Source organism: Hylobates moloch, unplaced genomic scaffold, assembly GCF_009828535.3.
Source record: "Hylobates moloch isolate HMO894 unplaced genomic scaffold, HMol_V3 SCAFFOLD_5, whole genome shotgun sequence".
Taxonomy (NCBI): domain Eukaryota; kingdom Metazoa; phylum Chordata; class Mammalia; order Primates; family Hylobatidae; genus Hylobates; species Hylobates moloch.
The window spans coordinates 95,092,374-95,115,483 of record NW_026652280.1 but is presented as its reverse complement, the minus strand read 5'-3'; the positions used below and the strand labels follow the sequence as shown (position 1 = coordinate 95,115,483).

At 40.5% G+C, this 23,110-nt stretch overlaps 1 protein-coding gene and 1 pseudogene across 2 annotated transcripts in view; one reads left to right on the top strand and one right to left on the bottom strand.

Annotated features, from left to right (window-relative positions):
- COPA (COPI coat complex subunit alpha) overlaps positions 1–23,110 on the bottom strand; it is a 54,045-nt gene that overhangs the window by 7,891 nt on the left and 23,044 nt on the right. Inside the window, exons 9-21 of one of the 2 annotated variants that reach the window (XM_032153982.2) lie at positions 16,124–16,259; positions 15,217–15,299; positions 13,982–14,132; positions 12,169–12,235; positions 11,084–11,159; positions 9,153–9,235; positions 8,344–8,483; positions 7,672–7,757; positions 7,417–7,582; positions 1,892–2,054; positions 1,637–1,783; positions 365–554; positions 148–243 (exon numbers count right to left, since the gene is read on the bottom strand). In XM_032153982.2, coding sequence (XP_032009873.1) covers positions 148–243; positions 365–554; positions 1,637–1,783; positions 1,892–2,054; positions 7,417–7,582; positions 7,672–7,757; positions 8,344–8,483; positions 9,153–9,235; positions 11,084–11,159; positions 12,169–12,235; positions 13,982–14,132; positions 15,217–15,299; positions 16,124–16,259 — 1,584 coding nt within the window. The remainder of the gene's footprint in view (positions 1–147; positions 244–364; positions 555–1,636; positions 1,784–1,891; positions 2,055–7,416; positions 7,583–7,671; positions 7,758–8,343; positions 8,484–9,152; positions 9,236–11,083; positions 11,160–12,168; positions 12,236–13,981; positions 14,133–15,216; positions 15,300–16,123; positions 16,260–23,110) is intronic. The other variant, XM_032153983.2, reaches the window with a different exon arrangement.
- LOC116469208 (small ubiquitin-related modifier 1-like) lies at positions 19,296–20,648 on the top strand (annotated as a pseudogene).

The window sequence follows — 23,110 nt, the reverse complement described above, 5'->3', positions numbered from 1 at the left end:
CTTCTAAGCACAGTAGGAGCATGTTGTCTCTCCTAAAAAAAATGCACAATAAAAGAAATCCCTCACCACTATACACAGATTAACTCAACAAAAACAGAAAAATACCTTCTCAGACCCTGAAAAAGCTGGCAAGTCCCAGATACTTACTCTGTCCACAGTTCTTCAGGATCCGCACACGCTCTGACACATCACCCAGGTATAGGGCATTCTGATAGTGGCCACTCATGTCCTTTCTGATCTCAGCTGCACCAAGTAAGTAAGAGACACTAAGTTAGGTCTTTTCTCTTAAGTTCTCTTTCTCCTTTATTCACCTTCCTCCTTCCCCCAAGAACCCTTCTTCCCATCCTTAGTTTGAGGGCCTCACCAATCTTCATCATCTTTCGAAGTTTTTCTAAGTTGCCAGTGATAAGATACAGGAAGGAAAGTTTGTCAAAGTTTTTGGTACGCTGATAGCACATTTCCACAATCTGGTGGTTCCCCTGCAGCAGGGCCACTTCTCCCAGCTTTTCCCAGCAGTTCTTGTCATCCAGTGCTTTGGCTGCTTCCAGAGCAATCTAAAGAATCCCCAGGGTCGTGTTAACAGGTTGAAGGACAATGTGACTCAAAACCAAGGACTCTGCAAAGCATCTGTGTCTATATAAATTTCCCGAAGAACTTCCTATACTTTCAATTACTCCTAGCTTTTAGTCTAATTCCACTGAAAATCGGCTGGGTGTGGTGGCTCACATCTGTAATCCCAGCACTTTGGGAGGCCAAGGCAGGTGGATCCCAAGGTTAAGAGCTCAAGACCATCCTGGCCAACATGGTGAAACCCTGTCTCTACTAAAAATACAAAAAAAATTAGCTGAGAATCATGGTGCGCGCCTGTAGTCCCAGCTACTCGGGAAGCTGAGGCAGGAGAATCGCTTGGACCCGGGAGGCAGAGGTTGCAGTGAGCTGAGATCATGCCATTGCACTCCAGCCTGGGCAACAAGAGCGAGACTCCGCCTCAAAAAAAAGAAAATCCAGTGAACACATAGGACCCCTTTGGATACAGGGATAGAAATAATCACATCACATTATCCTCCTCCTCCCCAGAAATTTACTTTTACAACAAAACCACCTAGCAGTTGCTGATTCCATAGAGCCAGTTCTTGCTTAGCTACCTTACTTCCTACCTGCCAGGTTTGAAGATCCACAGGGGCTTTAAGCAAAGACAGAAGAAATACTACTAGGAAGAAGTTCAGAACTGAAAAACATTTTCCTAAACCCTTTTCACCTTAGAAAACAATGCCTATACATTCTAGGCCCCAACGCTTAGTAAGTACTCTTTCATCTAAGTAGCCAGTCAGCAAGATCAAGTGTCAAGGAAATAATAAGATTTTCAAATTCCATGCCATCTTGCTTTTATCCTAGAAGTTACTGAATTCACACTAATTGAAGTTGACAAAAATAGAAATGCTGTGGCAGAAGCGGAGGCAGATAAAAGTAGAGATGGGCAAATAGCAACAGGAAGATGGCTCAATGTAACAACTAAAAAAATCCCAAATTTCATTATTCTGGCTAAAGAAGCAAGCCCAGAATAATGCCCTCCCAATGGCACTCTAACCCTCTCACCTCTAAGACAATATGGGGCTGATGACCATATTCCTCTCACCTCAATGTTTCCACATTCCAGTGCCAGACTAAAGCGAGTTTTCTCATCCTTGACAAAATGCAGTGCCACTTCAGGATAGCCCTTCTTCTGGAGATAAGCAATAATAGACTGGCCTACTAGTTTGGCATTCCTCACCATGTGCAGTACCTAGACATTTGGGGTGGGGTCGGGCAAGAAGTAGACATCACTTACAGGAAAAGAAAAAAAAAGAGTGCTGCCTCTCTTAATACTCTAGTTTGCATCCTCACTTCATACCTCATCATATTTTCTGTTGATCAGGGCCAGCTTGAATTTGAACTCAGTGGGATCAATGGTGAGTACCCGGGGACGACACTCCCTGTCTAGGCAGTATACGTTGTTGCCCTTCACTCGTGTGACATAGATAGGTAAATCCAGAGTTCGAATGATCCCGTGGTCCCTAAGAACAGACAGTAGAGGGCACAACTTTCAGTAAGTGAGAGGGAAAATCCATCCTGTGAAGAAAATGGAACAAACCTAGGAAATGGTCTTTTGTCAAGTGCCATTTGAACAATGATATAGATGGGAAGTGATTCAAAAAAGAGCAGAACTAAATGCCAAATTTATGGTATTCTTTCTACGATGGGGTAGATGGCACGATCTTTATATGCTATTATCCTAGAAGATGACTAACAGACGTGGCTATAGGAATCAGACCTAAAAGTTAAATCTTAAGTTCTGATATATAATCAGTAGGTGATTATGGACAGGTAACTCCTTTATAATCTATAACTGAAAGTAGAAGAGAGGTAGATGTGAAGAGTTCTGAAAAAGAAATAATAAAAAACAAAGTATTTTGATCTGAATAATAGTAAACAGACTGCAAATTGAAGTTTGTCAATATAGCTAATGCAACACTTGACAGATAATTTACAGACTGCATTAGAAGAAATACTAAAAATTATTGGGTTCTACATGCATATATTAGGAGAAACTAAAAATTAACAAGCACTCATCTCAAAAAATTTACTGTTCTTTTTAAACCAAAGAAAGTACTTAGAAGAAAATAATGAAGCCAATAGTAGAAATTAAATAGAAAACAAAAATACAGTACAGAAGTTCATTGAAGGCAAAACTTGAATAAAATTGATAAGCCTCTCATCAGGGTAATTCAGAGAAAAGAAAACAATAGGAATGAAAAAGGGGATATCACTACAGATCTTACAGAATAAAGATGTAACTTTTTAAGAGAATCAAACTGGCCAGGTACAGTGGCTCACATCCGTAATCCCAGCACTTTGGGAGGCCGAGGCGGGTAGATCACATGAGGTCAGGAGTTCAAGACCAACCTGACCAACATGGCAAAACCTCGTCTCTATTAAAAATTCAAAATTAGCCAGGCGTAATGGCTCACGCCTATAATCCCAGCTACTTGGGAGACTGATGCACAAGAATTGCTTGAACCCGGGAGGTGGAGGTTGCAGTGAGCTGAGATCATGCCACTGCACTCCAGCCTGGAGTGAGACTCTGTCACAAAAAAAAATAAAAAATAAAAAATAAAAAAATCAATTTAATTCACTACATTAATCAATGAAAGCAGAAAAATTGTATGACTACCTCAGTGCAGGCTGAGCATCCCAAACAGGAAATCTGAAATGCTCCAAAATCCAAAACTGAGCACTGAAATGACACTCAAAGGAAATGTTCATTGGAGCAGTTTGGATTTCAGATTTTTGGATGTGGGATGTTCAATCAGTAACACAAATATTCCAAAATCAGAAAAAAATCGGAAATGTAAAATAATTCTGGTTTCAAGCATGTCAGGTAAGGGATACTCAACCTGTATATGCAGAAAGGTTATTTAATAAAATTCAACATTTGGGCTGGGCATGGTGGCTCATGCCTGTAATCTCAGTACTCTGGGAGGCCACAGCAGGCCGACTGCTTGAGCCCAGGAGTTCAAGACCAGCCTCAGCAACACGGTGAAACCCCATCACTACAAAAAATACAAAAATGAGCTGGGCATGGTGGCATATGCCTGTAGTCCCAGCTACTTGGGAGGCTGAGCTGGGAGGATAACTTGAGCCTAGGAGGCAGAGGTTGCAGTGAGCCGAGATTGTACCACTACACAATGGGCAACAGAGTGAGACTCTCTGCTAAAAATAAATAGTTAAATTACATTAAATTAATAAATAGATATAAATAAATAAATTCAACATTCATTCAAGGTAAAAAAAAAAAAAACTCTTAGCAAAAAGAAATAGCAAAATTCCTTCATAGAAAAGGGATATACGTTTAAAAAATCTACTGTAAGCTCACATAATTCTAACACACTGAAAGTTCACCCTTTGAGTTAGGAATAAGACAAGAATGTTTGCTGTCATCATGTTAATTCCACATTGCTGGAGATCCTAGTCAGTGCAGTAAGACAAGAAAAATACAGTACTTGAAAGAGAAACTAAATTGTCATTACCCACAGATACTATGATTATTTGTAAAGGAAATACAAATAAATCCTAGAATTGATAAGAGTCTAGCAAGATTCCTTAAAATAAAATCAATTTTAAATTGATTTTATTGTATTTAAATTGAATTAACTGTATTTCTAAATATCAACAAAATTAGAAAATTAAAATTTTAAATAGATATCTATTTACAAACAGAATTTTAAAACCATCAAGTGTCTAATAAATCTAACCAAAGAAATGCAAGATCTCTATAGAGAAAACTGTAAAACTTTATTGAAGGATGTTTCAGAAGACCTAAATGAATGAAGAGCTGCTATACCAAGTTCACAGATTAGGAAATTGAACACTGTAAGGACTGTAAAGATGACAGTTATCCCCCAACTGATGTAGAGATTTAATGCAATTCCAAACGAAACCACAAACTTTTTTGTGTGGAATTTCACAAGTTACTTTTTTTTTTTTTTTTTTTTTTGAGATGGAGTCTCGCTCTGTCACCCAGGCCGGAGTGCAGTGGCGCGATCTCAGCTCACTGCAACCTCTGCCTCCCAGGTTCATGCTATTCTCCTGCATCAGCCTCCTGAGTAGCTGGGACTACAGGCGCCCACCACCATGCCCAGCTAGCTTTTTGTATTTTTAGTAGAGACGGGGTTTTGCCGTGTTAGCCAGGATGGTCTCGATCTCCTGACCTCGTGATCCACCCGCCTCAGCCTCCCAAAGTGCTGGGATTACAGGCGGGAGCCACTGTGCCGGGCCAGGAATTTCACAAGTTACTTTAAAAACTTGTATGAAGGGCCGGGCATGATGGCTAACGCCTGTAATCCCAGCACTTTGGGAAGCCGATGTGGGAGGATGGCTTGAGGTCAGGAGTTCGAGACCAGCCTGGCCAATATGGTGAAACCCCATCTCTACTCAAAATACAAATATTAGCTGGGTGTGGTGGCATGCGCCTGTAATACCAGCTACTCAGGAGGCTGAGGCAGGAGAATCACTTGAACCTGGGAGGCAGGAGAATCACTTGAACCTGGGAAGCAGAGGTTGCAGTGAGCCAAGATTACGCCACTGTACTCCAGCCTGGGCAACAGAGTGAGACTCCATCTCAAAACAGCAACAACAACAACAACAAAACATACGTGAAAAGGCAAAATTTACTTGAAAATACCCTAAGAACTTTTAAAAAATAAACAAAATAGGATCAGAGGAAAAGTTGTACCAGATGTGAAGATTTATCATAAAGCTACATTATTTAAGACAGTGTGGAATTAGAGCAGAGATAGACAAACAGACCACATATCCTTGCACTTTTGAAAACATGATTTATGTATGACAACGACGAGACTGCAGAACAATGGAGAAAGAGTGGTCTTTTCAATAATGCTGCTGGGCAATTGAGTGTCCTTATGGAAAAAGTGGGATTGAGCTTTCTATACCTCACACCAGACGTTAACAATCAATGTCAGGTAGATTATAGACCTAGATATAAAAAGCAAAGTTACAATGTTTTTACAAAAGAATACAGAAGAATGGCTTTATGATTTGGGAGTCAATAAATATTTTTAAAATAGGATGAAACCTAATATCCATAAAAGATAAAGATTCATAAACTCAACTATATTGAAATTAAGACTGTTCATTAAAGGATACCATAAAGAAAATGAGAAGACATGCTACAAAAGAGGAGATACTGATATTTGCAACATGTAGCCCTGACAAAGGACTGACATGCAAAAAAGAAAGATAATATAAGACAGATTACAGATTTGAACAGAATTCACATAAGAGGAAATCCTACTGGATGGCCAGATGAAAAAGTGCTCAATCTCATTAGGAAACAGAGAACAGCAAAACAAAATTACAAGGAGATACCATTACACATCCATCAGATGGACAAAAATAAGTCCCACCAAACTTGTCAAGAAGACAAGAAAGGAAATTTTTTGTTTTTTTTTTTTGAGACGGAGTTTCGCTCTTGTTGCCCAGGCTGGAGTGCGATGGTACGACCATGGCTCACTACAACCTTTGCCTCCTGGGTTCAAGTGATTCTCCTGCCTCAGCTTCCGGAGTAGCTGGGATTACAGGCACCTACCACCACACCCAGCTAATTTTTTTTTTATTTTTAGTAGAGACAGGGTTTCTCCATGTTGCTCGGGCTGGTCTTGAACTCCTGACCTCCAGTGATCTGCCTGCCTCAGCCTCCCAAAGTGCTAGGATTACAGACGTGAGCCACCACGCCAAGCCCGAAAGGAAATTTTTCTACCAAGCTGGTGGGCATGCAAATTGGTACAATCACTTTGAAAAGCAGTTTCACAGCTGGGCGCGGCAGCTCACAGCTGGGCGCAGTGGCTCATGCCTGTAATCCCAGCACTTTGGGAGGCCAAGGAGGGCAGATCACAAGGTCAACAGTTCAAAACCAGCCTGGCCAACATGGTAAAACCCCGTCTCTACTAAAAATACAAAAATTAGCTGGGCGTGGTGGTGTGTGCCTGTAATCCCAGCTACACGGGAGGCTGAGGCAGGAGAATCACTTGAACCCAGGAGGCAGAGGTTGCAGTGAGCCAAGGTCACACCACTGCACTCCAGCCTGGGCGAGACTCCGTTTCAGAAAAAAAAGAAAAGCAGTTTCACATTGCCTAATAAATGTGAAGATATGCATACTCCATGGCCTAGCAATTCTATTCTGGGGATACACTCTAGAGAAATGTATGTACATGTACCCCAGAAAACAGGTAAAAAAGAATGTTTAAGAGCATCGTTCATACAAGCCAAAAACTAGAATTCACTCAAATATTCCTTAAAAGAGTAGAACTGACAAACTGTGGTATAAAAAATGAAAATAAATACATTGGAGCTACAAGATGGATGAATCTTACAAACAAAATATTGAGCAAAATATGAAATAATATATTCAGTATGATTTCATTTATATGAAGGCAAAACCAGACAAAACTAAATCATATTAAGAAACACAGTTCAGTAAAATTACAAAGAAAAGCAAGCAAGAAATTACTGTAAGAACTAGAATGTTATTTTTGGTGGAAACAGGGAGGGTTTTGACCACATGGCAAAGGGCTTCTGGGGTGCTGGAACTGTTCTATTTTTTGACTTGGGTGGTAGTTATGCTGATGTTCACTACATAACTTGTTATTCTATTTTTTTATGTAATTGTCTATATTTGTTTTAGATTTCTCAATTTTAAAAAAGTTGAAAAAAGAATGTTCTGATGCCCCTTGCGCATATATGCCAGGTAAGGCTTTTCCATGAAGAAAATTCATGGAGGACTTCGGTTACATCTCATGACAGGACAGTGATTTCAGGAAGCTGCCTTCTCCCATTCTGTATCCCAGATAATTAACTTACCCAGTGGTGACGGCATATTTGATGTGGTTGCTTGTGGTATAGATAAATACCCCACTCTCATCCCAGGCCCCACTCTTGACACGAATGTTCTCATGAATGTTACATAAAGCATCCAGTTTGCGGTTACAGATCACAATGGCTGTAAGAGGCAAAGGGCATGAGTGTTCTGTTGGATAGGGTAAGTGCCGTAGACTGGCAGGGATGGGGGTGGGAGGGAATGGTCTCTAAATCAGGGTGGATATAATGAAGACTCACCGTGTTTGGCTAGTAGTGCTACATGTGACATGTCTGCTGACCAGATAACGTATTTCACTTTAGAAATCTTCACAGATGCCAGAGTCCTGAGATAGACAGAGATGTGCAAACATGAATGGATCTATTTCCCTTGTCTCAGGCTTTGATCTACATCAATTGCACCCTCTAATTAATGTAAACCCCAATTTCTTAATGTAATACTAATTACATAAAATACTTAATGTAATTCCTACATAGTAGCTCAGTGACTTAAACGTTTTGGCTCACATTGTGCACTTACCCCTTCCTCAACCCCCTCTCCCTCATTTCCTTGTATTATTAGGGAATCTGTGTATGTCTGTTTTCACCACTGGACTGTAAGCTCCTTTAAATATAGGAACTATGTTATTAATCTCTGTGTCTCTCTCATTCCAAGCTCTGAGAACACGCTTTGTTCAGGTGAGTACTGTAAAAACAGATTAAATAACCAAGAATCTCACTGTAATGCTAGTGTGGACGTGCAGAATGGAGAGTGATCACAGAAGGGAAAAGTTACTACAAAGAGTCTTGGAGCACAAGAAGTGGCCAAGCCACAAGACAAACTAAACTCACTTGGGGAAAAAAGGTTCCCACTAAAGATGTCCACTCTCCCCAACTACATGGCTGTCTGCTTAGGGGCACCTGATATGTTACCGCTTCTGCTGTACGTCAAAGAGTGTGATAGAGTCCGCATCTCGAAGCAGGAGATTGCCTGTGCCAGCATAGAAGATCTCATCACAGTTGGGCACCTGTACCTTTTTGGTGATCTCATTCTTCAGATTCTTGATCAGAAGCTGCAGTAAGTATTAAAGATGGAGTTAAGAGAAGAAGAAGTGTGTATAGATGATGATGACAACTGATGATGTCCCTCAGCAATTGTTCCTTAGCTTCAATTAACTAAGTATTTTTTGTCTTGTCCATGTCAATTACCACTGCAGACAGACCACGCCAACCAAGATATTTCCTAAGGGCCTTAATACATATTTTTTCTCCTCCAACTAAAACATCCTGAGAAGTCCCAACTAAAGTCTGAATTTCTCAATGAACGACAGAGAGAAAACACTGTTTCTGGGGCTTAAATTTTGTTAAATATTTTCTTCAGAGTGCTTTATCTTGTGCTGGACCTATTACATTTCAAGTAACAATGGAGGCAGCAGAAGGAGGGAAATTTCCTCATCCAGCCCACTCACTTCAGATTTGATGCGTTTTGGGCTCCTGTAGTCAAGAGTGACTTTAGCTTGGTTCTTAAACCCAGAGCCACAGCGATCATCAACCCAATCAAATCAGTTTTAATGCCATTCCCCCAAGAGGGCTGTGTAGGGCTAGAGACAGAGGTACAGCCAATATATGAGAATCACGGCTGCCCGGGGGAGAACAGAAAAATCAATGGTCTTTATTTTGCAATATACAGGCCACTGCCACCACATTCCCCAAATTAGTTTCCACTTTTAGTCTTAACTCACCGAATGCATCCGATCTAGGACAGCAAACCGATTTCGAGCGACCCAAACGGCTGTCAGGCCTGAGGATCGTTTCCCTTCAGGCGCTGAGAAGAACAAAACCAAAGGGTGGGAGCATGTGGTGAGTCACTGGCAGGTGACATAGTCGGGTGCCATGGAGCTGCCAGTCTTGCTGGATGCCATCTTGGCTTTGCCAGTTGAGCTGCTTCCTAACTAATTCAGCCATAACCTGGGGCTATTATTGAGTGACTTTTCCCCACCAGTTCCCTCCAAACACCAACCACCACCCCTGCCAAGGCTCTTTTCTCTAGGCCAAGTGGTTGCATTTCAGCCAACATCATGTACTGGCAGAAGGGCCGCCCATCTTGGGAGACAGCACACTCCATCAAGCTAACGAGCAGGGCCTCCCTGGCCAAGCTGTGGCAAAGCAAGCCTGTGTCATAGGACCCCCTCCCCAGGATGCAGCTGCTCTGCTGCTTTTAACATGCAAATGCAGGCTTCCTAGTAGGGCAGGGTGGGGCAGAGCACTCCCAACTAAATCTTGATAAGAGAGCTTGGTGCTGGGCGGTATTTAGAACCAAGCTGTTCCTCTATAAATGTCAACTGACCATTCTTATCACCCTGAAGAGAGTTACAAAATGTTCCTCAGTTCAGTGGCTTATTAGAATTTTGAAATGGACACTTCATTCTCTGGCAAACTTGTAGAAGGATAAACAGAAGGGTGCATCAAAATACTCTTTTATCTATTAGACCAGCAGAAAACTGGAGAGAACATGCTGGCCAGTCTTGCCCCTGGCATCTGGAGTGGCAGGCAATTTATGAAACTAATTATTATCAAAACCAACACTCCCTTTTTCCAGGGGCCAGGAATCTGCATTATTCAAGCCCATCTCTGTTGCCCACCATTGGGCTGCTCCTTTATTATTATCTCCCTCAAAAAATGGAAGTACAGAAAATAAAAGTGGTAATAAAACAAAACAAAATACTTTAAATTCTATTAATTGTAAACACAGATGGGAAAAAAAAAAAGCAAAGAGCTGAGTTGGGAGGTACCAAACCATAAGATTTAGTCAGAAATGACTTAACTGACTAATTTATAAGGGAGACTTTGACTTACGGATACCAAATACAAATATCTTTTCTTTCTGTCACTATGAACACATTTAAAAGAGAGGAGATCAATTAGCAACAATAATAACCCAGTGGCACCCACAAAAGAAACAGAGCTAGCAAATTATTTCTCAGGAATCTGTTGATGGGGTCTAAAATATCATTAAAGTATGCCAGTAAGAGTGGAGATCTGCAGAATAAATCTCTGACCTGGTACTAGCCATAAACCCGCTGGGGGAAGTGCACCGAAAGTGCAATAGTCAAATCCATTCTGAGAATGTTTTGTCAGCAAGTTCTAATCACAAGGACATCAACAAGGGATGGTGGTGATGGAAGAGGGAGGCAGGAGTCTCAGCTGGATCCTGGGATCCCAGGTGGGGTGTGGGGCTGTTAGCAGCCTCATCTTTTTGACATGCAAAAGGAAGCAAATCGGATCTGGATGTGGATGGGAGAGTATAAATCCCTAATCCCAGGATGAGGCATTGTAAGATTGGAACCACATTTTTAAATAAATGAAACTACCAGGGTGAAAGTCATATCAACTGACAATAAACTAGGATAACATGCTGTGCTGAAAGAGAAAATGGAGAGTTTCTAATAACCAAATTATAAAATATATATATCTAGCTGGGGTAATAAAATGGAAGAGGAACATGAATATTTCACACCATGGTCGCCTCTGATGCAACTGTCAGCAGCATCTGCCAACAGACATGAGTGATGTGGCCATGGCTTGGGGATGGAATGTGAAAAACTTGAAGAGGAGTTATGATGCAGGTGAGGAGAGCTGGAAGCAGGGTAGGGTAGACAAAAAGAACACTTACCATCAGGATTCTGGGAGTCAGCATCTTTAGGGATGGTGTACAGGTCATAGGTACTATTCTCTAAATTGCTAGCTCTCTGTAGAAGAAAAGGGGCAATTAAAATGTTAGTGAGAAGCACCCAAGATACCAGTTTTCCAGTTTACTCTGACAGAGAAAACAGTTCCATTGCACAGACACCAATCTGAAACCATACTTTTCTTACCCTTCACCCAGAGGGCATTTGGCTGTTTCTATATCTATGAATTATAGGGCTCTTTGCCAAACACCTCAGCACTGATGTCACTTTATTTTCTTTATCCTCCAAAGATGCAGATATTAACTGAATGAAAGTAAGAAATGCTCTCTACTCCACAAATTCACAGACTAGGACCCTCATATTCTGGTACCCCACCCTGAGGACTCATCAACTGAATACTCAACCGCTGGAAAGGAAAAAAAAAGACATCAAAGAAAAGACACTATAGGAATGCAAATGTTTATTGGAAAAAGAAGAAAAGAAAAAACACTCAAGAAAACTGTCAGAGTATGGGACTGCTAGATATTAAAGAACAGATTAGACAATATAGTTATATGAGGAAAGATATATAACTTCATTCCTTTTAACTTGGCCACCAGGGCACTAAAATTAGAATGTCATTTCTTTCTTTTTTTTTTGCAAATTCTGTTGCAAGAAACAGAGAGGAGTCTTTGATGACTCTGAAGCCAACCCCACTGACGCGAACTCCCTCTCAAAATAATAGTTCTTCTATTTTCACCCAAACGAAGAGATCAAGGTAAACATTTTCTTTCCATAGGATATACATATATAGTCTAAACATTCTCTCAAATTATTTCTAGTGATCTGGGTCATTCATCCTGATGCTCCATTAAGTTCAGCTTTATGAAATATAGGCAGTTCACAAATGCTCAATATGTTTACGACAACTGAAACCTACCTGATTTGAGTCTCTGAGTGATCACTGTGTCAGCTCTCACAAAATGACCATTAAATAGTTTCTAAGAAGCCATTAAAGATTCCCTAAGGGCATAAGAAAGAGACCTATGGAAAATGGGGTGAACCTAGGAGGGCTCCACAGGTTACTTACCGTACAAAGCAGGACTGCATTTTCTGCTGGATTGTATGACATATTGAATACTGGAAACTTGGAACCACTAGAGATATATATAGAAAAAGGAGAAAACAGGGAAGAGGCGTAAGAATAGAAGGAAGAAAGGAATCACCCCCACACCTCCTACTTATCCAATCTTTACACTATATACTCATCACTTTTATAATCAGGAATAAAATGAATAAATATTGTATTCTCTTCCTTTAAGGCTTGGCAACTTCCCTGGCTCAGCTTTGAACAAACAGTTTTAAAAAGTAAGCCATAGTAGAAGTCAAATTATTCAACAGAAGGTAGGTAGGGTTAGCACTCACTGTAGTGAGTGGGACTGGTTCTGCCTGGATACAAATTCCTACACGTAATTGCAGTGGACACCACACAGTAACATAATGTGATTGGTCTCTGGCTGGTTTCTCCTGTCCCTTGGAGTGTTCACATAAACCCATTTTTTTATTGTAATGATGCTAAAGGGTGGTTATCAAAACCTCATGCCAAAGTTTGCCACCATGAATGTTTCAGCATGCTGATGCAGCTGGCTTTTCAAAAGGACAGTTCCTTTTGCCAGGCATCCCAGAGGTTATCGTATCTTCAGAATTAAGAGTTTCCAGGGACATATATTCTGGTTCAGAGTTGTGCGCTTTTTGCTGGAAAGCAATGGAGAGTTAAAGAAAAGAAATGCCAAATAAAGGCAAAAAGTTCTGTTACCAGTTTGGGCCATTCTCTATCAAGAAACTTCCTCTGCCTTGCAAGAGACCCAGCAAATTGTGGCAGAATGATTTTCCATCCACACGGTCACTAGCATTCTCAAGAAGGGAACTATCATTCTACTCATGATCACTTCCTTGCCTCCCTCACTCATTGGGTTTAAACTGAGCAGGCTCATCTAATGGGGATTCCATCTGTGACAGAATACGAGATCCAAAATGTCATTTAAAAGAAGAGTCTTGGTCGGGTGCGGTGGCTCATGCCTGTAATCCCAACACTTTGGGAGGCCGAGGTGGGCGGATCACAAGGTCAGGAGTTCAAGGCCAGCCTGACCAACACGGTGAAACCCCGTCTCTACTAAAAATACAAAATTACCCAGGCGTGGTGGCGCACGCCTGTAATCCCAGCTACTTGGGAGGCTGAGGCAGGAGAATCGCTTGAACCCAGGAGGTGGAGGTTGCAGTGAGTCGAGGTCACGTCACTGCGCTCCAGCCTGGGTGACAGAGTGAGACTCTGTCTCAAGAAAAAAATTAAAAATAAATAAATAGGCTGGGCGCAGTGGCTCACGCCTGTAATCCCAGCACTTTGGGAGGCCGAGCCAGGCGAATCATGAGGTCAGGAGATCGAGACCATCCTGGCTAACATGGTGAAACCCCGTCTCTACTAAAAAATACAAAAAATTAGCCAGGCGTGGTGGTGGGCGCCTGTAGTCCCAGCTACTTGGGAGGCTGAGGCAGGAGAATGGTGTGAACCCGGGAGGCGGAGCTTGCAGTGAGCAGAGATCCTGGCACTGCACTCCAGCCTGGGCAACAGAGTGAGACTCCATGTCAAAAAATGAAAGAAAAGAGAAAGGAAGGAAGGAAGGAAGGAAGGAAGGAAGGAAGGAAGGAAGGAAGGGAGGGAGGGAGGGAGGGAAAGAAAGAAGGGAAAGAAAGAAAGAAAGAAGAAAGAAAAAAGAAAGAAAGAAAGAAAGAGAAAAGGAAAGGAAAGGAAAGAAAAGAAAAGAAAAGAAAAGAGTCTTGTTTGTGGCAGTTGTATCAGGGTGATAGATGACAAGGTTTGGAGGAAAGAAACAAGTCCAATTTACCTCCGCAACTGCATCACAGCTACATCTTTGGAGCTGTTGAAATCCAGCTGTCGTAAGAATCGGTCCTTGACATAGTGTAGCATATTGCCATGAACAGCATAGGCTGGCCGTTCCCGTTCCAGCTTAAACACAATCATACCACCATCATGGCCTTCGGGACAGGGAGAAGAGGAGAAAGAATTAAGCTGTAAGCAAGAAAAAAACCTGGAAATTGGAGATACATAAGGATGAAGATTATATCTGTATTCTATTAATAAAAGACAAGACACCTGAATGCATCCCTTATTTGCCTGAATTCTCACAATTCTTGGAATCTTTATTTAAATAATTCTCTGTGAATCCTTTCCTAATACTATTCACACTGCCACACTTAGTGCCACTATCCACACTGCTCTTTTCTGTGTTCCCCTAATGCTTTGTACAAACCTCCATTACAGTACTTATCATCCTGCACTGTAATCATTTAGGTCTATCACTCACATTATAACATGAATTCCCTGAAGGCAGAAATTATAATTTCCATCCTTCCCCAGTCTCTAGCACATAAAAAGTGTATAAAAAGTATTTACTGAAAAAATGAATGTTAGTTTAAAAACCCTTTATGATTCTGTTTTTTAAAATGTTTTGCTCTTTCCCTACTAGCACCATCATCCCTTAGAAAACCCTTCCACTCTTGTTCTTCTACTGTCTGCTCTCCAAATATAAACCAGATCATGTCACTTTCCTGCCCAAAACCTTCCAATGGCTTTCCATTTATTCAGAATAAAATCTTAAGTTCTAACCATGGCATAGAAGGCAATACACGATCTGGCCAGACCTCACCTATTACTTAGTCCCTTACTCACTGTGCTCCAACTGGCCTCTTTGGTGTTCCTTAGCATGTGATGGTGACATGCTAAGCACCTCTCACAACACAGTCTCTGCATTTGCTGTTCCCATTGCCTCATACCCTTTCACTTTTCTGAACCACCCAATATAAAGCAGCAGTCCCCATACTCATCCGTCTCTATCTGCCTTACCTTTAATTTTTCTTCAAAGCATTTTTCACCACACATCATTTTATGTACATATAAAGTGGAGGAAAAAAAGGAGAAAAGCTTCAACTAAGTGGCTCTGAGAGCCCTTCTTCTTCTTGTCATCCTACTATACGTTTACTAGAGACAAAGCTAATAATCACTTTCAAGTCTTATAAACTTTGAATTAAGCAAAGAGAAAAGAGAGAAGATGGCCCTTACCTGCTGCAAAGAGGTTAAGGTTAGGGTGAGCAGCTAGGACCCAGAAACGATCATGGTCTCTGCGGAAAGTCTGAACCCCAGTCCTAGAAAAGGTATACAAAAAGAAAAACATTAATTTCCTAGGAATCTTCAGCCCATCCTACACAAGAATATTAAATGGAAAGCCAGCAAGCTGATTAAATGTAGATCAGGGAGAGTAAACTGCATATCCTAAGTAACAGTAGTCGTGATCTCTACCAAGGAACAAAAAGAGGAGACTTCAAAACTGACCATATTATTATGATTAAAATATAGATTTCCCCTTTTCAGCATAATTTTATGGCTTTCATTCTGCATTTCTTTTTTTTTTTGAGAAGAAGTCTCGCTCTGTTGCCCAGGCTGGAGTGCAGTGGTGTGATCTCAGCTCACTGCAAGCTCCGCCTCCCAGGTTCATGCCATTCTCCTGCCTCAGCCTCCCGAGTAGCTGGGACTACAGGTGCCCGCCACCACACTCGGCTAATTTTTTGTATTCTTAGTAGAGACGGGGTTTCATCGTGTTAGCCAGCATGGTCTCGATCTCCTGACCTCGTGATCCAACCGCCTCAGCCTCCCAAGTGCCGGGATTACAGGCATGAGCCACCGCGCCCGGCCTCATCTCGCATTTCTTACTTCTCTAGCTACAGAACTGGGGAAAGGGGGCAGAAGAAAGCATGTTTAAATTTAGAGGCAAAAAATAATACACATGGAGATTTCTATTTGATGGAAAATTTGTAAATGTTGACTGATCTCTAGGTCTCTTCAAATTTTCATAATATATGATTTGATTTGTCTACATGCTGAAGATGATGAGAGACATAAAGAAGTATTCCAATCTAATTTTAAAAGACAGAGTAAGAGAAAGTTCACACAACACCGATGACTACCTTACCGCTTAGACATATCCCAGACTCGAATACTCTTGTCCTCAGAATTGCTGAGAATCAACTCTTGGCGAGGGTGGAAGACGGCACAAGATACATTGTTGTAATGGCCCCGGCAGGTATCAACCTCCCATGCCTTTGATTCTGAAGGACAAAAAGAATTAGGTCATCACAATTCCCTACTACTATAACTTTAGGATTTGGAGATATGACATCCTCTTAATCAAGAACTAAGTACTATTACAGAATGCTAAATTGCCAACTTCTTTCTAATACAGCAATCTTCTTCATTTAAGTCTCTTAATCTTTACATGTCTTGGTTCTTTCATTCTGACCCTCTTATTGATTATAAAACCTCTTCTCTTGGCCAGACATGGTGGCTCACACCTGTAATCCCAGAACTTTGGGAGGCTAAGGTAGGGAGATCACTTGAGCCTCGGAGTTTGAGATCAGCCTGGGCAACATGGTAAAAAACCCCATCTCTGCAAAAAATACAAAAATTAGCTGGGTGTTGTGGCGCACGTTTGTAGTCCTAGCTACTCAGGAGGCTGAGGGGAAGGATTGCCCAAGCCCAGAAGGTCAAGATAGCAGTGAGCCGTGAATGTGCCACCGAACTCCAGGCTGGGCAACAGAACAAGACCCTGTCTCAAAAAAACAAACACCTCTTTTTCATCACTCTCCATCCCTTTATCCTGTTTTATCTGTCCTGATAACTGTCCTAGTTGCCCTTTCAATTTTTGTTATTTTTTCTTTTTTTCAGGGAACTGCCACTTCAGGAGTTGCCATTTTAGAATAAATATCAGCTCCTTAAGACAGGGGCCTTATCTGTTTTAGTCACCACTGTATCTCCAGAGCCTTAAACAAAGTCTAGTACAAAGGAGGTACTCAATAAATATTTGTCAAATGAATGGATGAATTCTATGTTCATACTCCTCAAAATAAGGGTACCACCACAGGAAAAAAGGGAAAGAAGGAATACTTTCAGTTCCAAAACAGTGGTATAGAAGCAAGCTGGCTTCACTCCCCTCCATAGAAAACCCAAAACAAATATACAGTGCTGAGATTTTCATCAGCAACAACCCAGAACTCAAATATGACAATGAGACAGTTCCTGGGGCCACATGAGATGAAAAAACTCTGAGCAGATAGTAAGAGAATCTGATTTCCACATCTGCAATGCCCCTCCCCCAACTCATGGTTTCTACACTGGAAAAAGTGAGACTGAGGTGGTCAACTACCTTCCCCGTCTTCCTGGGTGCCCTGGCAGGAGACCTAACCTTGACTTAACCTATGGGAGGCATCATGACTGCCTGAAAGGGGAAATATCCCTGAGGACAGGCAGAGAGAAAGAGGGGAGGCAGGACTATCACACCCAGCCCCAGAAACTCTGCTCTGTTACTTGGCCAAAGGAGATGCCAAATCAGAATGGCTGCTCAGCAGCACTGCGTTGCAGGAAGTATGTTCCATAGGTCCCCCCATACATGAACCTCTAGCCAGCCTTGACATACAGCTGGGATAATCCCTTTATTTTTTCCTGTGACTTCTTTTTTTTTTTCAAGACAGGGTCTTGCTCTGTCACTCAGGCTGGAGTGCAATGGTACAATCTCAGCTCACTGCAACCTCCTGCCTTTGGGACCTCCCCATTCAGGACAGACAATGCTCTGGTCATTTACTAAAGCCAAGGTGAATCTGGGCTTAAGGTGTCACCTAAAGCCAAAAAGGAGGAAGTGACCTAGCAGTAAAGATTTGCTAAGCAAATATATCCAATAAAAACCAAAGCAAGCCAAACAGAGAAAACTGGAATAAGTAACTAATCTTTCAATACAAAGACATAGGTGTATACCCAAAAGAAACAATAGCAAACAGGGAACCATAACCTCCCCACAAGGACAAAGCAAAAATATAATGACTGACCCTAAAATGACAGCAATTTGTGATCTCTGACCAAGAATTCAAACTGGTAGTTTAAAGGAAACCCTGTTATCTCCAAGAGATGGCTGAAAAACAATTCAGAAATTTACCAGAGAAGTTTAAAAGAGATTGAAACAATGAAAATAAATCAAACAGAAATCTTGAAACAGAAACACATTTGCTGAAATTAAGGGCTCATTAGAGACTCTGAATAGCAGACTGGACCAAGTGGAGGAAAAAAATCAATGAGCTCGAAGACTGGCTATTTGAAAAATACACAGTCAGGCCGGGTGTGGTGGCTCACACCTGTAATCCCAGCACTTTGGGAGGCTGAGGTGGGTGGATCACAAGGTCAGGAGTTCGAGACCAGTCTGGCCAACATAGTGAAACCCTGTTTCTACTAAAAATACCAAAATTAGCCAGGCATGGTGGCAGATGCCTGTACTACCAGCTACTTGGGAGGCTGAGGCAGGAGAACCACTTGAGGCAAGAGGTTGCAGTGAGCTGAGATTGTACCATTGCACTCCAGCCTGGGTGACAGAGTAAGACCCTGTCTTGAAAAAAAAAAAAAAGAAGTCAGAGGAAAAAATAAAAAGAATGAAAAGGAACAAAGACCACCTACAAGACTACAAGATACAGAAAATTGCCTCAAAAGACCAAATTTAAGAACAATTGGACGGCATGGTGGCTCACACCTGTAATCACAGCACTTTGGGAGGCTGAGGTGGGCAGATCATCTAAGGTCAGGAGTTTGCAACCAGCCTAACCAACATGGAGAAACCCTGTCTCTACTAAAAATACAAAATTAACCAGGTGTGGTAGTGCACACCTATAATCCCAGCTACTCGGGAGGCTGAGGCAGGAGAAATCACTTGAACACGGGAGGCGGAGGTCATGGTGAGCCAAGATCGCACCATTGCACTCCAGCCTGGCCAACAAGAGTGAAACTCTGTCTCAAAAAAAAAAAAAAAAAAAAAGAAAAGAATGATTGGTTTTCAAGAGGGAGCTAAGCAAGAGCAAGGGTAGAAAGCTTATTCAAAGAAATAATCACAGAAAATTTTCCAAAACTTGAGGAAGAAAGAAATACCCAGGTACAGGAAGGCCTGAGAACACCAAATAGGTCCAACCCAAATAAGACTACCCTAAGGCATATAAAAGTCAAACTATCAAAAGTCAAGGACAAAGAAAGGATCCTAAAATACACAAGAGAAAAGAAGCAAAGAACACATAAAGGAGCTCCAATTTGTCTGGCAATAGATGTTTCAATGCAAACCATACAGGCCGAGAGAGAGGAATGACATTTTCAAAGCACTCAAAGAAAAAACCTGACATTTAAGAATACAAGATTATTTTATTTTCCAAATATGAAGGAGAGAGAGTCTTTCCCATACAAACAAAAGGTGAGAATTTACCACCACCAGATCCATCTTATAGTAAGTGTTAAAAGTAGTTCTTCGATCTGAAAGAAAAAAACACTAATGTGGTAGCAGAAGTTACTGCAGCCGCAGTGTTGTGCTGTGGGGAAGGGAGAAGGATTTGTAAACCCCGGAGCGAGGTTGTGCTTACCCGAGGCCGCTGCTGTGCAGAGACCCCTGGGTGAAGCCACTGTCATCATGTCTGACCAGGAGGCAAAACCTTCAACTGAGGACTTGGGGGATAAGAAGGAAGGTGAATATATTAAACTCAGTCATTGGACAGGATAGCAGTGAGATTCACTTCAAAGTGAAAATGACAACACAGCTCAAGAAACTCAAAGAATCATACTGTCAAAGACAGGGTGTTCCAGTGAATTCACTCAGGTTTCTCTTTGAGGGTCAGAGAATTGCTGATAATCATACTCCAAAAGAACTGGGAATGGAGGAAGAAGATGTGATTGAAGTTTATCAGGAACAAACGGGGAGTCATTCAACAGTTTAGATACTCTTATTTTTTTTTCTTTTCCCTCAATCCTTTTTCATTTTTAAAAATAGTTCTTTTGTAATGTGGTGTTCAAAACGGAATTGAAAACTGGCACCCCATCTCTTTGAAACATCTGGTAATTTGAATTCTAGTGCTCATTATTCATTATTGTTTGTTTTCATTGTGCTGATTTTTGGTGATCAAGCCTCAGTCCCCTTACGTGTGCACAGAGAGCCCACCTTTTTCAGGACACTGCATTTTCAGGCTTGGTAATAAATAAGATCGACCAATACAAGTGTTCATAATGACTTTCCAATTGGCCCTGATGTTCTAGCATGTGATTAGTTCACTCCTGGACTGTAACTTTCAGTGGGAGATGGAAGTTTTTCAGAGAACTGAACTGTGGAAAAATGACCTTTCCTTAACTTGAAGCTACTTTTAAAATTTGAGGGTCTGGACCAAAAGAAGAGGAATATTAGGTTGAAGTCAAGATGACAGATAAGGTGAGAGTAATGACTAACTCCAAAGATGGCTTCACTGAAGAAAAGGCATTTTAAGATTTTTTAAAAATCTTGTCAGAAGATCCCAGAAAAGTTCTACTTTTCATTAGCAATTAATAAAGCTATACATGCAGAAATGAATACAACAGAACCCTGCTCTTTTTGATTTTATTTGCACTTTTTGGCCTGGGATATGGGTTTTAAATGGACATTGTCTGTACCAGCTTCATTAAAATAGACAATATTTATAAAAACAACAACAAAAAACACTAATGTGCAAAAAGAAAACTTTTCAAGATACAAAACCCAAGATATAAAATTAAGTTCATAGACAAACCCAGAATACTACATTACTACAATGGTGGTGTGCAATCCACTTATAACTTTACTATGAAGCCCAAAAGACAAATCTATCAAAAGCAATAATAGCTATAGCAACGTGTTAAAGAGATAGTCAAAAAGGCAGGAACAGAAATGGAGTTAAATGTATAATTTCTGAGTGTGTTTTTGCCTTTGTTTTTGTTCTTGTGTTTGTAACATAAGATAAGCTGTCATCTCTTTAAAATACCTTATTCTATCTATAAGATTTTTTTTGTGAATCTCATGGTAATTACAGCACAAAAACTATTAATATATACTCACTAAAAATAAAAAGCATCAAATTAAGACACATTACCAAAGAAAATCACTTAACCACAAGACAGTAAGAAAAGGAAGAGAGAAGCCTCAAAAAAAAAAAACCAGAAAACAAGCAAAAAACAGCAGTAATAAGTCCTTGCTTATCAATAATATCACTGAATGTAAATGCTCTCAATTCTTCAATTAAAAGGCATAGAGTAGCTAAATGGATAAAGAGAGAAGACCTAACTATATGCTGCCCTCAAGAAACCCATTTACCTGTACAGACACACATAGACTGAAAACAAAGGGGTGGAAGATACTCCATGAAACTGGAAACCAGAAAAGAGCAAGCGTAGCTATACTTATATCAGATAAAACAGACTACCAAACCTAAGATTGTAAAAAGAGACAAAGAAGGTCACTATGTAATGATAAAGGGGTCAATTCAGCAAGAGGAAATAACAATTATAAATATCTGTGCACCCAACACCAAAGCTCCCAAGTATATAAAGCAAACACTAATAGATCCAAAAGGAGAGACAGACTACAATATGATAATAGTAGGAGAGCTAATACCCCACTCTCAAAAACAGACAGATCATCCATACAGTAAATCAACAAAGAAACAGTGGAGTTAAACTACACACTAGATCTAATAGGCCTAACTGCAATTTACAGAACATTTCACCCAACAGCTACAGAATATTCTTTTCATCAGCACATGGAACACTCTCCAGAATAAACTATACTTTAGGCCACAAAACAAGTTTGAAAAAATTGTAAAAAATAGAAATTATATTAAGTATCTTTTTTGAACACAATAGAACTAGAAATCAATAACAAGAGGAACCTCAGAAAATACAAACACATATAAGTTAAACAACATGTTCCTGAAAGACTAATGGATCAATGAAGAAATTAAGAAGGAAATTTAAAAATTGCTTGAAACGAATGAAAATGGCAATACAATGTAACAAAATTTATGGGATATGACAAAAGCAGTACTAAGAATGAAGTTTATAACATAAACACCTATGTCAAAAAAAAAAGGAAAGACTCCAAATGAACAATCTAATGATGCACCTCAAGGACCTAGAAAATAAAAAACAAGCCAAACTCCAAATTAGTAGAAGAAAAGAAACAATAAAAATCCGAGCAGAAATAAAATTGAGACTTAAAAAAAATACAGACTATCAATGAAATGAAACACTTGCTTTTTGAAAACAACAAACTGTTAGCTAGACCAACTAAGGAAAAAGGAGAGAAGATCCAAATAAAATCAGAAATAAGAAAGGAAACATAACAACTGAGACCTCAGAAATACAAAGAATCATTAGAGACTATTACAAGAATGACATGCCAACATATTAGAAAACTTACGAGAAATGGATATATTCCTAGACATATACAACCTACAAATATTGAACCATGAGGTCAGGGATGGTGGCCCACGCCTGTAATCCTAGCACTTTGGGAGGTGGAGCCAGGTGGATCACTTGAGGTCAGGAGTTCAAGACCAGCCTGGCCAACATGGCAAAACCCTGTCTCTACTAAAAACATAAAAATTAGCTGGGTATGGTGGTGCAGCCTGTAGTCCCAGCTACTTGGGAGGCTGAGGCAGGAGAATTGTTTGAACCCAGGAGGTGGAGGCTGCAGTGAGCTGAGACTGCCCTGCTGCACTCCAGCCTAGGCAACACAGCAAGACTCCAACTCAAAAAAAAAAAAAGATTGAGCCATGATAAAATAGAAAAACTTCTAAAAACCAGTGCCTAGATCAAAGCCTTAATAAAAATTCTCCCATCAAAGAAAAGCCCAGGACCTGACTGCTTTATTGCTGAATTCTACCAAACATTTAAAGAATTAATGCCAATCCTATTCAAACTCTTAAAAAAAAAAAAAAAAAAGGAAGAGGAGGGAATATTTTCAAACTCATTCTATGAGGCCAGCATTACTCTGATAACAAAACCAGACAAGGACACCACAAAAAGAGAAAACTACAGGCCCAATATCACTAATAAACATAGATGTAAAAATCCTCAACAAAATATTAGCAAACCAAATTCA